Below are 16,691 nucleotides of genomic sequence, written 5' to 3' on the forward strand. Positions count from 1 at the left end.
AACACCTTGCTGGGGTCGTTTGACCCCAGTACTCTTTCCTGCCATGGCAGGGTGTCGGACTAGATGATCTTCTCAGGTCCCTTCTGACCCTTGAAACTATGAAACTATATTAAGCCTCCACATGTTTTAAAAATGGCTGCAGGATGCTTTAACTGAAGCTTATTTGATAAACATTAGTTAAAGCACCCCTGTAGCCACTTTGAAACATGTGGGGGCTTAATACAAGTGACACTGCAGTGATGCTAGAGTGTTCTAATTAGAACATGAAGCAGACTTGATTGAGTCTGCTCTGACTTGTTCTGATTAGATGTGTTGGAGCATATCTTTAGACAGCCAAGATGATGAGTAAATCTCCATCACTGGCAGTTTTTAAGAGCAGGCTAGACAGATACATATCTGAGATAGCTTGGATGTAGTTGATGTTGCCTTGGAAGTCCTCCTCCCATCCTTATTTTCTATGATTCATCCCTTGGAATCTTCTCAGTCTTGTTAGTTCCTGTGCCCTGGCTGCTGTGTCAATACTCACCCATTTCTGGTTAAAAGATATTGATGAATCCGAACCAAATTCTCAGTGCTGACAATCCACACCTTGGAGAAGTTCTGAACATACCTTGCAGCTCTGTATGAAGGTTAAGATTGACATTTTTAGGGGTCTCCTATATGTTAGGCAAGTACCCTAACTATTAAACTATATGAGTGATAAGTGGAAAGGCCCTTCACCTTCATCATACAGTTGCTAGATGTAATTCTTCTACATTTGTATAATCAGGGACTTTCCTGGGTGATCCTGTTATGCCACAGAGCCCTTGTGGCTATAGCAGACCCTTACTGAGCATGCTCAGAAGGGCAAGTACAACTGCACAGGTGGAAATAGAGTCTAAAGTCTATGTAAGCATCAAGAATGGCACCTAAGAAGCTGCATTTGGATACATAAGGAGCAGATGAGTCAAGATGAAAGAAGATTTGGCCCTTGATGTTTTGGTTCTATTATAATGCATGAAAAATCCCATTTTTCTCCCTTCATGGTAATAATTAATTGCAGGCTGAGTTAGTAGCATATCAAACAATTCAGCTGTTTTGCAAGGCTTTCCCCTCCGTGTTCTTGTATATCATGTAGTATATACTTACTATTTTATTTTTAGACATCACTTTAAGATGGAAACTATCTGCTAGGAGGCAGAGTTATACGAGAGCTATGAGACAACTGCTCTGATCAAGAAGCATTAAATATTATTTAGTAATGAAATTTCCTTAGTATTAGTTTAGAAACAAAATCAATTTGATCAACTGTCAAGCTGATTTACTCTCAGGAGCAATACAATACCAACAAGCTTGTGTGTGTGTGGTCCAGGTCTCTTAAGCAATGCACCAGTAACAACCAGTATAAGTAGTAAATTCTTCTTATCCTTCTCCACTGCATCCCATAGAAACTGAAGTAAGTTCTGTGCTTAAAACCCACAAGTGCTGCTTTCTGTGTTCTTTTTGCAGTGCATTTGCCCTGTACAGTAATGGTACCAGTGTTTGTTATCAATTCCAGGGGTCATGCCCTAAGGGAGTAATTCCCAACTATGCGAAAACTGTCGATGTTACAATTCCAAGGATAACCAAAGATGGAGATATCATCCCAGTGAAAAGCCGAAAATGGAAATGGAAATCTAAGGTGTGTTGCACATATTCTGTCTCCCAGAATTTTCCTATGTCTGAGTGAGGGGGCAGATACAGGATTGAAAATTAGGAGTTTCTATGTTCTAATTGTCCCTTTACCATGGGTACAACCCCTTCAGTGAGCCACTAAAAGGCCCCATTCTTCCAGAGGCATAGCAGGGCAGCACCATACCCAAGCCAGTTGTGACACGCAGGGCAGCACTGGCTGCTGCAGTGCTGATTGTGGCAATGTGATCAGCTGCCACTGCAGTGGGGGCTATTTTTGAAACCCCCTCAAAGGCAAGACCTGAGACTGCTTCCTCTGTGTTGTCTGTTGTTGTCCCCTCCACCCCTTTGTTATGCTACGCCATTCTTCTTCCTTTACCTCCTTGCTTGGAGGAGAGCCTGCATTTATTGATGAAGATGACATCTTCCTTGGAGATGTGCTTTACTTGAGGAAATCCCTTTCCTGGCTTCTGAGAACAGGCTGGATTCCTAACCCGTGTAGGAGAACAGAGCCCAAGATAATGAAGCTCTGTCGGGCACTCCTTGCTTTGACTCTTTTTTTTTGTGAATTTGGTAAACAGCCATAGTAGAAACTTAGCTTCAGCCTTATTTCCCAGGGCCAGAAGGAGCTGCTGGGCAACAGATAAAATAAAAGTATCAATAAATGGCCTGATTCTCAGCTATTCCATCCATGCACATAGGGTAGGAACAGGGTGGAGGAACTGACTTTGCACTTCCCACATTTCAGTGTTGCCTGAGGCCAACACAGTTAGTTTCCAGCATAAGTTAGGGAAGCCTCAAGGTTGCTCCAATTTCTCATGCTGCAGGAAGTAATGAAGAGCCCTGATGCAGTATTCTCTAGATACACCCTTGCCCTGTGTCCAGCAAGTTCTTCTGGCAGGGGAACGCACTGCACAAGGCATCTTTGTTAAGTCCTTTTAGGGTATCTGAGAAATGAGCTGTATAAGAGGTTATCTGTTATAAGGTGTTATCCCTATCTTTCTTCCACCACAGTTATTTATTCCTGTTTCCTTTGTCTCTGGCCCTAGGAGGAAGAGAACAACCTGCAGGCTGCTTATCACGGTCAGCAAACTGAAGTCATCCAGATGGAGGAGAGAAACATCTTGTGCAGCTCCTACAATGTTCGCATCCTCATAGACCAGTATGTACACTACAGGGAACCTTGCTACATAGTATTTGGCATCACAGCCCCTGCCACTTCTGGGAATCTCAAAGTGTTTTATAAACCTTTTGGACCAAATAGCAGCTATACAAAGTCAGTAGTGTCATCTTACAATTCCCTCAGGGTTCTCTTGCACCTCTTCAAGCTTATTTTCTACCAGTGGGAAGCACAGTTTGCACCCATACTACAGTATTTCTAATTGTGGGTTACAGTTGTTTTGCAGAACTAGGTCCTGCTAAAAAAGGGCATAGCCTTGAATATACCTCTTTTATCACACTGTAAGCTCACTTTGAAATGCTATTTGTTAACTAGTTTTCAAAAATACCTTCAGCTTTGAGACAGTATTGCCTAGTAAGTCTGGGTACACGACTAGGGGCAAAGAACTCCTGTTTTTGTTTTTGAACTCCGGTGAGAGTCCCTCAAAAGTGAGTCACTTCAACTTTCCCCACCTAGAAAACGAAAGTAACACTTGGCAGGAGTGCTTACTTAATGTTTGTGAAGTGCTTTGCCAAATTCTAGCCTGCCTCAAAGTTATTTTCATATATACAACATGGGTGTGACATGTAAAACACCATTAAAAAGGATTAGTGGTGTGTTATATCCTCTGTGCACCATGCACTTTGTATGCTGCCACATGGAAGCTGTGAAGCAGAGGAGAACCAGGCCCACTAAGCACTGACCAATATTCATTTTTCTTATGCACATTTATTTTTATGGGGTTATATGTTGCAGTTATTCATTAAAAGCTTTAATGGAACTAGTGTAGTATTCCACTGAATAAAGTTGGGGCACCCCTGATGTAATGTGATCAAAGGCAGCAATGCCTAGGCTTTAAATCAATGCATTCTGCCCCACATCACATTTGCATTGTTTCCCCCCATGAACAACTGTGAACCTAACTGGACCTTCTGTAGAGATATGCCAGCCAAGTTTATCCTACAGCAACCTAGGATTTCCCAGCTGTTGCTAGCTTTGGACACAGGTACTTTTGGAGCTAGTTCAAAAGGGAGGCTGCTGATGAAGAGCCTACAGCAACAGTTACGCCAATGTGGACAAGCTGGGAGCTATACAAACGTGGCAAAATTGCACCAACTGGGTATGGACACACATACATTTGGAGGTATTTCAAATGGGGAGGAAGGACTCTTGCTCCAAAACCATGCAACATCCCTTTCATTCTAACACTGACAAGCAGGGAACACTAATGATATTGCAAAACAGTTTTAACTTTGCTTCATCTATGTTTAAAGTTGGAGCAACTTTGCTACATTTGCACTGTATAGCTCTTAGCTTGTCTACATGTAACTTAAAATGTAATAACTTCTGTACTGATCAGAGACCCCCTTTTGAAACTGCTTTAAAAGTATGTGTGCCTGTACACTTTGCTGTCCATCGTGACTGCTTAGAACAAGAAGGCAGAACCTTTTGCTCCAATAGCCATGCCACACCGCTTGAACTAAGGGAATCTGTGAGGGATTTATTTTTTTTTGTGGGTGCACAGCAGCTTGACAAGGGGAAAGCCCTGAGCCAGTTTGGTCTGTTCCAGTATACGAGTATGAAGTCTGTGTATGAGTATGTGTCTGAGTAACACATATGTATATGTGAAACTGCAGGGTGCTTGTGTGATGCTATTTCAGCATGTGGGAAGTATGCATGTGTACAAGGGAAATATGAGGAAACCTTACATATTTTCATATCTTGTGAGGACTGACGTGTAAAAACCACATCAGGGGATGAAGGCTCTTTTGTTATTAAGAGTCTGTTATTAAGATCATGAAGGCTCTTTTGTTATTAAAAGTCTGAAGTGAATAATTTTTAGGGATAATGAGGTCAATAGTCTCAAAGGAAACATTAGGAACAGAGAATGTAAGGCTGAAAGGGTCATCCATATTGGGAGAGGGAGATTCTTATGGGACAGGACATTATTGCACTGATTAAATGTGTAGGTGGACTTAGGTGTCTAAGTGTGATTCTAATCCACCCTGCTAGAGTCCTTGAAAAACTCAGTGCAGAAAGTGGGCAGGGCCTCCTCTTCCTCCCTGCTTCTCTGTGACTCAGTCTTAAGGTGCAGATCTACTCTGCCTTCTACTGGACATCAGACTAACACGGTTAAGTACCATCTCTCAGTCTTAAGGGTTAGATGATGGCATATTGTAAAAGTAAATGAATTAATGTTTTTTTTTCAGGGACTTGAACAGGATGGAAGGCACTTAGCTACCAAAGTCCACTTAAGTGTGTAGCGTGGGGGGAGTCTACCTTCAGCACCTGATGCCCTCTGGGGCTGGGAATTGCCTGTCCATGCTCCCCAATCTCTCATCTCCTGTCTCCCACCTGCCATGCCTTGATCTTAACATGTTTACCAGGGGAGGCTGCCTCAAGAGGGCAGAGTAACCTCTTCCTTGGTGCATTCTTTCTTTGCCCGGTCCATGAAGCTCTTCCATTCCCCAAGCACTACACGTTGTACTTCTCCTTTTAAGACAGCCCAAGGGCTTCTCCACTTTCTTGCATAATTGGGGTTGTATGGAACCCAAATATGGACCCCTGGCCCTAATCATGCCTTAGGAGCTATACTTGTGGCTTCTATCCACCCCATAGCCCCCCTTTTTTCTTGCAAATATTAGTCAGTCACCACTTGGAGGAGGCACCCTGGCCCCAAACTAATACTTGGCCCCTCAGGCTTCAAACCGCTTAACTGAGCTGCAGCCTTCCTGGCTTTTCTTTGGCTGATCCCCACAGCCCATGTTTGCAGGGTACCTTTTATTTCCTGGCAGCCAGCTCTGTCATCAGCTCCCTAGCCTGTAGTCAGACTGCAAACTCCAGGTCAGAGACCAGGCTTATATACAGCCAAGTCCATCCCCTTCCAGTCACCTGACTGCTGCCTTTGAAGGTGGGCCTAGGGGTTTCTGCTCAGCCTAATTCCCCTGACATGTGGCCCTCCTTAGCTTCTTAGCAGTCCCAGGCAAGGTTTGGGTTTCAGTTGCTGGCTGCTGCAGAGTTCTGCCCCGGTGGGCCCTGAAAGTCTTATTCCCCTAGGGACCCCACTCTTTCTTCCTGCTCCCCCTCCCTATGGAGTTAACAGGGGTAGGGTTCTCTGTTATAGATACATGCCTAATGTATTGAATAGAATCTGGCTTTTGGTATGTTGAGAAGGTTTCACACGGAGCAGAGATACTGTGGCAATGACCACAATAAAATGCTTGGCAAAAACAGCTTACTGCACTTTCCTGTTTAGCAGTGGCTTCCACACCTCTGGCTAAAGCTCTTTTAAATCTCTGCTTGCTTACCCAGGTCAGATCCAAATAGGGTAATCCACTACAGTGGTGGGAACTTGTTGGCCATTGGCTCTGCAGACCGGAAAGTGAAGTTCCTTGATATAGTGCAAATGAAGGAAGTGCCACCCGTGATCTCTGGCCATGCTGGGAGCATCAAGGCACTGTTCCTCCATGAGAAGAAAGGGTTTATTCTGAGTGCTAGCTTTGACCTCAGCATCAGGTGAGCAGTACTGGTACTAAAGTGCAGGAAGATGAATTAGGGAAGCCAGTTTTAAAATTTCTATTGAAGTAAAATTCTAACAAACCCCTCTTCCAAATTAAAAGAACTTTTCCCCATCTGTTTTTTTTCCCTGTTTTTACTGATTATAGTAATGAGAGTGAGAAAATACATCATAAATATCCAAGTGTATCCCCAGTTTGTATAGGACATTTCTTTTTGTGGTTATCTGCTTCATCCAATACTGGATAGTACAGTAAGAAAATATCCTCCAAAAAAAACTGTTGCCAAGATATTCTGCAATGCAAGCAACAAAAAGCATTTTTGATAAGTATCTGGAGTGAGATTTAGTCTTATTGAAGTCCATGTTAAAACTGCCATTGCATGCACTGTGGTAGGACCAGGATTTCCCTTTTGTCTCTATATATCCTTATACCAATTAATCACCATGGTATCTGACCACTTTCCCATATACTAGGAAGAAAAGGGAGAGGCAGCTGGGCCTTGAGAAGAAATATATAGGTGCTTAATTGCAAGTACCACACATTAAAGTTGAGAGTGATTTATTTTGTCCGCTCTATCAGTAAATACCGCAATTCTAATTACCTGTAACAAGTAAAATGCCAGGTTGGAAGGTTTTCACAGGTCTGAGTTGACGAGGCAGGAAAGGAGAAGAGATTACGCCAGTGAAAACTATATCCCCTTCCTTACCCCCACCCCCACGCCCCACCTTTTTGTCACTAGGGGTGGTACCTGTGCTATCCTGGCAGCTGGAAATAGGAAATAGGACTACCAGGCAGGTAGAAAGTGAATCCTGATGCATGTTTCTAAGGCTGCATTGGCGCCTGCAGAACAAGATATATGATCAGATATCTCAATAGTTGGGTCTGATTCTACTGTCTCTTACACTGGCTTTACCCCACTGTTAATCCAGTGGATTTGAAGTTACCCCTGATTTGTACCAGCCTGTGTGAGAACAAATTAGTCAGTAGTGCCTAATTAACCACAGGATTCTCTCCCTCTTGGTCCTTACTCTGCAGATGCTGGAATATATACACTGGGGTTTGTGTAAGAATCTTTAATGGTCATACAGGGACTATCACCTGCCTGGATTTGTATAAAAATAAGTTTGTGTCTGGATCAAAAGACTGTACAATCAAAGGTGAGTGAGCAGCACCTAAAATAAGTCCCATGGGACCCCTTCAGCTAGATTTGCTTACCCTGGGATGAATGTAGCCCAACATGAGTATTTATGCCCTGTACAATGTATGAGCCTAAAAATGAGCATGTAAGCCATCATGTAGATGTTAGGTTCTCACAACACAGCTTACATTGGTCTGTAAGCAATGGATACATGAAAGGATCTGTGATCCCCTCACTGCATGAGCTCTCATTAGCACTGATTTCATGAAATTTGAATGGTTCTATCATTATGTCTCTGGACTGAGAGAGGCAGGCTGGGATCAGTTCTCAGCTCTAACACAAAGTTTCTCAGATTCTTATCTGTAAAATGAAGATGACAACAATACTTTCTTTTTCCGGTCATTGACCAGATGCACATTTGTAATGCTATGAAAATGTAGTGTAAATGGACTGACAGACATTACAGCAACCAAGCATTTGGAGCACTAAAAAGCAGAGTAGGTACATGTACTGGTGATGCTACACAGCAGAGTTCAGTGTTCAGACACCCCTTGCAGAGGCCCATTCTCCATATGTTCCTGAGAACTGATGAGCAGAGAAGAAACCCAGCTGGCTGGCTGCCTCCCTAAGGATCATCCCCTTCCCCGCTTTATGCTGAGAGTACAGAGCCTCCGTGAACCTGGTCAGCTTCCTTTCCAGAAAGCTGATCGATTATGCTCTAAGTCTGGAATGAAGCCTTCCTACTTGCTCACTCCATGGCCCTTGCTCGATGAGCACCATGACATCATGTTCCTACTGCACTGCTCCAGATGGAGAGTCAAAGCCCATCACTGTTTGCTCATCCTGCTCTTCCAGCTCATGTGGGGGCTGGTGTTCATCAGCATGCAAGTACATAATGACATGACCAAAGCCCTGGAAAGGCAAGTCCTCGAGCTCTGTTCCTTGGTTCTGTCTGCCATCACATACATGGCCAACAAGGACAATTCCATACAGCACACCATGGAGGCTGGGCCACTGTAGGACCACTTCCAAAATGTGTACTGGCACTGCTGGGCATGAGACACAAACACTAACTGATGGGAGAGAACCATCCTGGGGCTTAGGATGATGAGCAGTGGTGCCAGAGCTTCCAAATGTGCTAGGCCACCTTCATAGAGATCTGTGCCAAGCTGGCCCCCACCATGGAGCAGCAAAACATCAGCATAAGTGTACTGTTTGCTGTGGAGAAGTATGTGACCATGACCACCTGGGAGTTCATAAACTCAACAGACCTCCAGTTTGTTGCCAACTAGTTCAGCATGGACAAGTCCATGGTAGGACTGGCTGTGTGGGAGGTACACTGGGAAATCCATCAGGGCCAGGCATCACAGATCATCCACTTCAACAACCCACAGGAGTCTGTCACCATATTTAACAGAAGGGAGGATCCCAACTGCATTGTGGCCATTGATGAGACCCACATCACCATCCTGTGCCCCCCTTTCTCCACTACAGCTCTGAGTACATCAACTGCAAGGGCTTCTCCACTGGGCTGCAGCACATAATCAGTCACCCGTGACAGTTCACATACATCAGTGCTAGCTGACGGGCAAGGTCCACAATGCTAGGGTGTTCTGCAGTTCTGGTCTCCTTGCCCTGATGAAGTGGGAGAGTTTGCCCACAGAATTCCCAGTATTCAGGTTGGGGAATGACCATCCTCTCTATAGTAATTGGTAATTTGGCGTACCTGATCCTCCCCATGTATGAAGTCATATGCAGGATGGCTGGATGCAAGGAAGAAACTCTTCAGCTCCTGCCTCAGCAGCTGCTACATGACTGTGCAGTGCACCTTTGGATGCTTCAAGGCACACTGGAGGGCACTGGGGGTATACATGGATATTCCCAAGCACTATCTACCTGTCTTTGTCATCTTTATCTGTGTCCTTCATATTAACTGCAAGGCCAAAGAGGAAGCCTACCACAATGCCTGGACAGAGGAGGCAAGGTTCCTCAAAGGCCACTACAGTGTACTAGTGCCTGAGTGCCCAGGCACAACCAACAGGGTGCTCTTGTGAGGGAAGCCCTGGCAAATGACTTCCTGGGACCCTGAGATGTGGGGCAGGAGGGAGTCATGGGCAAGTAGGAAGGAAAGAAGTCTCAGGACAAAGTTTTTGTTTGTAAATCTAATTAAAAATATTTATTAACCAATGCATACAGTTAGCAGACTCTGTGTTTCTCTATGAACTTGCCTGATGTTTGCAACGAACAGGGGCTGGGGTGGTATCAGGCAAGGGATCCAGGAAGTTTTGGAACATGATTTTATTCTTTGTAAACATGACCCCAAACTTTTGTCAAATAGTGCAAACAGACAATGGACTCTCCATTTCCCTATCTAAATTTTATCAAAGTGCTCAATGATTTGGGTGGGGAGGAAGGGATAGCAGGAAACTTTGGTTGGCCATGCATCTGGTGGTGATTGGAGTGATGGGCTGGGGCACCTCAGAAAATCATAGCACCCATGGCCCTCAGGACATCCTTACAGGGTACCTGAGGGAGGTGGGGATCCTTTGGCATGGTGTGCCTTGGCAGTATGCCCCCAATGTTCATCCAGTGGGTTGAACATACTCGAGACAACAGACCCTAATGCTTCCCTGTTCATTAACTTTGTCTGAACCTCGAAGATGTGGAGAGGTGCTATATGCCCCAACTCCTGACTCTGAAGGTCAGAACCTGGCACTGAAGCCCAGCTGGGGATAAGGACTTTGCTTGCCACTGTGTGAAAGGAAGGGGAAGTATGATTGTATGTAACTCTTCAGCAAAGCTGTGTCCTGAGGAGGTTTCAGGTTCAGTTGAACTGCTGCCTAAACTATCAACTTTAGTGGGGGGTCTTCAACTGCTCTTGTCAAATCCAGTAGCTGGGGGTCCCAACACAGCCCAATTCATCCTGGGTGTCTGGGCTGGCCATACATGGCCTTTGGTGGCCAGACTGGCCTAACTCAGACTGATTAAACCCTTGGTGGTGAGGTGGTTGCCTCCATCCAGTCAACTCTTTGGAGGTTGGGTCTGATTAACCTTTTGGTGGCTGGGTCATCACCAACTCTCAATTAAGTGATACTCCCCCTCTATGTGGCACTGGTCAGGCCGCAGCTGGAGTACTGTGTCCAGTTCTGGGTGCTGCACTTCAGGAGGGATGTGGACAACATGGAGAGGGTCCAGAGGAGGGCCACTTGCATGATCGGGGGCAGCAGGGCAGGACCTATGAGGAGAGGCTACAAGACCTGAACCTGTTCAGCCTTCACAAGAGACGGCTGAGGGGGGATCTAGTGGCCTGTTACAAACTAGTCAGGGGTGATCAGCAGGCATTGGGGGAGTCCCTGTTCCCCTGAGCACTGCCAGGAGTGACCAGGAATAATGGTCACAAGCTGGCAGAGGGTAGATTCAGACTAGACATCAGGAGGTGCTACTTCAGGGTCAGGGCGGCTAGGATCTGGAACCAGCTTCCAAAAGAAGTGGTGCTGGCTCCTACCCTGGGGGTCTTTAAGAGGAGGCTGGATGAACACCTCGCCGGGGTCGTTTGACCCCAGTACTCTTTCCTGCCATGGCAGGGGGTCGAACTTGATGATCTGCGCAGGTCCCTTCCAACCCTAGAAACTATGAAACTATGAAACTATAAGTCCTTGTGACTGTGCCAGGCTGGATCTGCAGCCATGTTCTTGCACTGTTTAATTCCTCTCTTCACAAGGTTAGCACAGCAGCCCTCTCTCTGAGCTCTCCATGCTTTTGCAGCTACAGTTCTCTTCTTGAAGGAATACAAGAGGGCTGCCAGCATTTCCTCCTTGATATTTCCTCTGTATTCCATGCTGGGTTATTTGCTGGGCCACAGTTCTCCATTTGGGAAGCCACCGGTTCTGAAGTCCACCAACCCACCAGCTGCAAAAGTCATGGCTGAAGACAGAGCAAAGCAACAAATATTCTTTGCTGTGTATCAAAGTCTTCTGATAAGATGAAGAACAGCCCTGCAAGTGTTGCACACCTACTCCATGGGCCATCTCATTGCACAAGCAGGCACTTGGGGTGATAAATTCATGATTCCCTCTGCTCCCTGTCTGGACTGGGTCCCAGGTTCTTTCCCTGTTAACTCTTCTCCCTTATTATTCCTTGGGTCTGTCACAGATGGGTCCTTGGGTTCCTGAGCAGCACACTTTGCAATTTGCTGGGGTGGTGGTGGGGGGAAATGATTTTTCCCCTGGAAATGTATTGACTGGCGTGTATCAGTTCTGGCCCAGTATGTCTTGCTAGGGCGTACGGAGAGTTGGGTGGTGTGGGAGCTGCCATCCCGCTACACAACAGGGAATCTCTAGAACGTGTGCTTTGGTATTGCAAGGCTACAGAATTCTCCCTAATATGCCTGCCTGATGTGTCCTCCCAGATGACTGGAAATCATAGAAGGGGATAGCAAGCTATGATGGGTCCATGGAGAAAACATGAGGTCCAAGTTCACAAGCTGATTAAGAGTGCATATCAGCTCCTCATTCTGCCTGATTTACAAGCAATCAAAGTAACCACCAATGTGGCACTTGCCTAGGAAGCAGTCATCCTTCCTCCCTGGGGAGAGATGCTGCTCTACAGATGCTGTGACCTACTAGCTGAATGTATGCTTTACAACTCATCCTGTAGAGCCAGAGAATGCCATGACCTTGCCTTCCTGCACCCCCATGCTGTGTTACTTAAGGGACAACACAACGTTCCCAACTCAGCTTGTGCTTGAACTGGACATTCCCTTCAAATTGTGCCATCCCGGATGGGTGAAAACCACATCTCCAGAGGAGAGGTGGAGCAAACACTGGAAGAGGATTGTAATTCTCCAAGAAGGGGAAACGAGAAAATTGAATGTTTTCCTGGCCACTTTCTCTCCTTTCCCAAATTCTTGTCAGCCCAGGGCAGCTTATGAAAATTGGCTTGGGACTCGATTACACCTCTGGAACCAGACTGGGATTCAGTATTTCATCTGCGTCCCTCCCAGTCCCTCAACACTGATGGACACCAGGGATTTGGGACTGTGACAGGCAGCTGTCTGGTGGCTAGATCAGACGGTACTCCCCGGAGACCTACCAGCTTGGACTTGTTTCCTTCTAACATCACTTCTCCCCCTCATTGCCTCTTAGCACTGTTTCTCTACTGCTACAGGCAGTGATATACATAGAGGAGAAGGAGGTGGAAAACACGGAGGTGGGAGTTTTCCTGCACTGGTACTGAGGAACCACTGTCTGAGTTGCTTCCCCCACAACCCATTGGCCATTTCCTCCAGCCCTCTGCTGCTAATTTGCCTAAATAAAAGACATTCATCTTTGATAACCAATTGTTCACTGTGCTGTCAATGTTGTCCAAGGTTTCCCATGGTTCTGTGAGAAAGAAAATGATTTGAAAAGGAGCCGCTCAGAGGCCAGGGGGAGAGGCATCACTACCCAGCAAGTGTGTGTGTGTGTGTTGAGGGAAGAAACATCCTTGTGTTGCTTTCTTTTTGCTGTTGGGCCTCACTTGGGAATGGGGCATGGGTACCCATCAGCATAGAGCCACTCTCTTGATGTTTCCCCTGACCTTTTCTTTCCTCCCAGCTTACTGGACTTTCTGGGTGGCAAGCCCAATGCCTGTAGAAAGTACTTTTCCAATCATTAAGTTATACCTGCTATGTCCCAGCAGAGACTGCCGCTCCTAACCGGAAAGACTGAAAAAAGGGTGTGTGTGTTGGGGGTGGGGGGGCGTATAGTAAGAGGTGGGGTGGGGTATCTGAGACCTCTGTCTCTCTGTTTAAATTGGAAGCTCTTCCAGGCAGGGATTGTCTTCACAATGCACCTGGCACCAAAGGTTTCCAAGCTCAGATGGGTCCTCCAGGTGCAAATGTGCTTTAAGTAGTAATATTTATTCACATTTTACAAAGTGAGGCAGATGCATACAATATGGAATTTAGCATTCTGATAAGAGTATTACTTACTTAAGGTTTTCCTTTCCATTCCTAACAGTGTGGGATTTAGACACAGGGCGATGCATCAAGACTCTGAAACACAAAGATGCGATTTGGACAGCCAAAATCAACAGCACCCACATAGTTAGTGGCTGTGAGAGAGGGTTGGTGAAAGTATGGCATGTCGATACATGCACATTGGTCAAAGTAAGTTTCTTTCGCCGCTAGTGCTCTGATAAGGTTTTTTAATACCAGCCCATGTGATATGTTCATGGCTTCCTGTTTATGCCAAGGCCATTTTTTTGTTTAAAGAAGGCAGTAGGCAAACTACTTGGGAGCAACTAGGTTTTGTAATCCTTGAATATATTTTAATCCTTGACCAAATTGGAATTCACTATACAACCTGAGCAGGCAGCATTGTGATATTTAGTAGGGGTGATTGGGACTATGCTCATATCCAGAATTCTAACTGTGTGTTACACTAAAAACTATAATGATTGAACAATTAAAGAACCTATTTGCAAATGATTCATTTAATTAAAAATTGTGCCTTGATGTGGCCTGTTAATATCTTCTTAATTATTTGATTTTTCCAGATATTAGTATTTTTGTTTGCATTGATATTAATAAAAAAAGGATTATGTGGCAAGAAGCTTTCAGATCTGGGGTAGAATTTACAATAAAATATGAAAGTTAAAGATTGAAGCCAAAGACTGATTTCAGTTTTACCAGTACATGTGCAAAATGAGCATTACTCCAGTTCTTTGAGAGGCAGAATCAGTTTTCTTTGGCAGAAAAAGTCAGGCAGAACTGTACATGTAGAAGAATTTCAACTATAAATTTACACATGGCTTCTGCAAGGGGCAATTTCCTTTCGCCTTTCCTGAATGAACTGTTTGCTTAACAGGCAAAGGTCTGAGTTCAATTCTCAGCTTCAACATGTAACTGTTACACACAATAATTCAGGCTAAGAGATGGATAATTCTACATTATTTTCTGGCTACCAACCATGATCTTGGTATGTTTTTCTTATAATGACTATTGAATCAAAATGACTACCAATGAGCATATTGTAATACTTGAAATCTGATACTGTATTACACCAACTAACATTTGGTTCTTTCATATTCCAGACTTTAGAAGGGCACCAAGGCTCAATCAAATGCCTGTCTTTTGATCAGTGGCATCTAGTAACAGGAAGCACTGATGGATATGCCCTGGGATGGAGCATGGTGGGAAAACATAAAAGTTGCCTAATGGCTTTCAGACACCCAAAGTAGGTATCACGTACATGTCTGAAACCGTCGATAATAATTGTTTGTATCTTTCCTCTATCTGTCACCTGTTTGGGGATAACTCTATAGAACGTGCTAATTTACAGTCTTAGAGTTCCCCCCTATACACCCCCCTCCTCTCCTGCATGGAAGGTTTCCGTTGTTTCCTTTTCTCCTCCGGACACTCACTGGGCATGTCTACACAAACAATTAGCACACAGCAATACACTCCAGCACTGTTCGGTGTGATCTAGTTGGGGATGGTCCTGCTTTGAGGAGGGGTTGGACTAGAAGACCTCCTGAGGCTCCTTGCAACTCTAATTTTCTATGATTCGATGATTCGTCTAACATAGTTATGTTGTAGGCAATTTCCTCATATTTTAAAGAAAGAAATTTGAAAGCAACCCTCCCAGAAATTCCAGCATGTGACCTTATATTGACATTCACATAGTTCATCAATAAGTACAGACCTGTGCCTTTGAAGCTAACAGAGCAACTTAAAAAAGAGACACCATAGATTGTCTTCACTGGGATTTCAGGGTTTGAAATGTGGAGCATGATAGGGAACAGTGTGGTTGGGATGTGCTGACAGTACAGTGCAGACATGTCCAGAAAAACATGAGCGGCAAGTCCCAGACACTCTTAATTACAACAAAGAATAACACTCAGAACTCATTCCAAAAAAGTCATGCTGTTCTTATCCCAGTGTAGAAACATATGATCTAGTCAGTCAAAGAGATCAGGCACACTACACGAAAGAATCTTTCCAATGTTTGCATTTACTTTCCAAGACTTTTTAGAAGAAAAGGTGTTATTTAAAATGCCCACTGGCAAAGCTAATAACCATGAGGTCATCTTAAATATACTAGATACTTTGAGTGACTGCTTATTTTCATTTCTTGATCATACATATAACAAATTTCATAATTTTGGCTATGGGGAATTTGCTATCCAGCTTTTTTAAGCACCTTGAATAGCTCCCTCATTTATCTTCTGGCAGAAATGGACCATCACCCATCACCCAAAAAGAAAGAGCCTTATTACCATATTTTCTTACACACAACACACACCTTTTCCCACCACCTCCCATAGTTATCCCCCTAAAATTGGGGGGGGGGGTGTTATAAGCAGGGAAACCTTTTTCTTTGCTGGAAAAGGAGCACTCCTGGAGACATGATATGCCATGCAGCTGTCAAGATGATTACCATGTGTGTCTACTCAGCCAACTGAAGGGGCAGAGTTTTGTGTTAACCTTCCCACAGCCATAGCTATTAGTTGAATACTGTAGCTTGTGCCTGAAGCAGCAAGTAAGCTCTTAATATTATCTTGATGAGGCTCATGATGTGGAAACAACACTTTTTTTACAGAAGCGTATAGAAATAACTATTTACAGTCAAACACTAACAGTCTTGCTACTGCCCTTTGCAAGGGTCTGGAGCGTAACTTCATGTGACAGAGTAAATCCTCCTGGAAACAGAGGGCATTTTTATACATATTCTGGCATGTGGTGCTGGGCACTTCAATTAGTGATCCACACTAATTAAAGCGCCTATGCCTCATGTGTATAAGAGTCCCTGAACTGAAAAATGGCAGTGGGGCACTGTGTTTTCATAGATTTCATAGACTTTCATAGACATTAGGGCTGGAAGGGACCTCAGAAGATCATCGAGTCCAGACCCTTGCCCCAGGGGCAGGAAGGCAGCTGGGGTCACAGGATCCCAGCAAGATCAATCAAATTTCTCTTGAAGGTGTTCAAAGTAGGTGCTTGAACCACCTCCGATGGCAGGCTGTTCCAGACCTTGGGGGCTCAGACAGTAAAGAAATTCTTCCTTATGTCCAGCCTGAAATGGTGTTGGAGGAGTTTATGACTGTTTGACCTTGTCATCCCTTGGGGCACTCTGGTGAACAAATGTTGCCCCAGATCCTTGTGAACACCCCTTATAAACTTATAGGTGGCCACCAGATCACCCCTGAGCCTGTGCTTTTCCAGGCTGAACCCCATGGCTCTCAG

At 44.7% G+C, this 16,691-nt stretch overlaps 1 protein-coding gene across 1 annotated transcript in view; it reads left to right on the forward strand.

Moving 5' to 3' along the window:
• CDRT1 (CMT1A duplicated region transcript 1) overlaps positions 1 to 16,691 on the forward strand; it is a 43,708-nt gene that overhangs the window by 7,508 nt on the left and 19,509 nt on the right. The window contains exons 5-10 of the mRNA XM_019502326.1: positions 1,538 to 1,660; positions 2,700 to 2,812; positions 6,122 to 6,325; positions 7,363 to 7,484; positions 13,465 to 13,613; positions 14,540 to 14,682. Of these exons, the coding sequence (XP_019357871.1) occupies positions 1,538 to 1,660; positions 2,700 to 2,812; positions 6,122 to 6,325; positions 7,363 to 7,484; positions 13,465 to 13,613; positions 14,540 to 14,682 (854 nt within the window). The remainder of the gene's footprint in view (positions 1 to 1,537; positions 1,661 to 2,699; positions 2,813 to 6,121; positions 6,326 to 7,362; positions 7,485 to 13,464; positions 13,614 to 14,539; positions 14,683 to 16,691) is intronic.

This window comes from Gavialis gangeticus, unplaced genomic scaffold, assembly GCF_001723915.1.
Source record: "Gavialis gangeticus isolate Ggan-Ray unplaced genomic scaffold, GavGan_comp1, whole genome shotgun sequence".
Classification (NCBI taxonomy): Eukaryota; Metazoa; Chordata; order Crocodylia; family Gavialidae; genus Gavialis; species Gavialis gangeticus.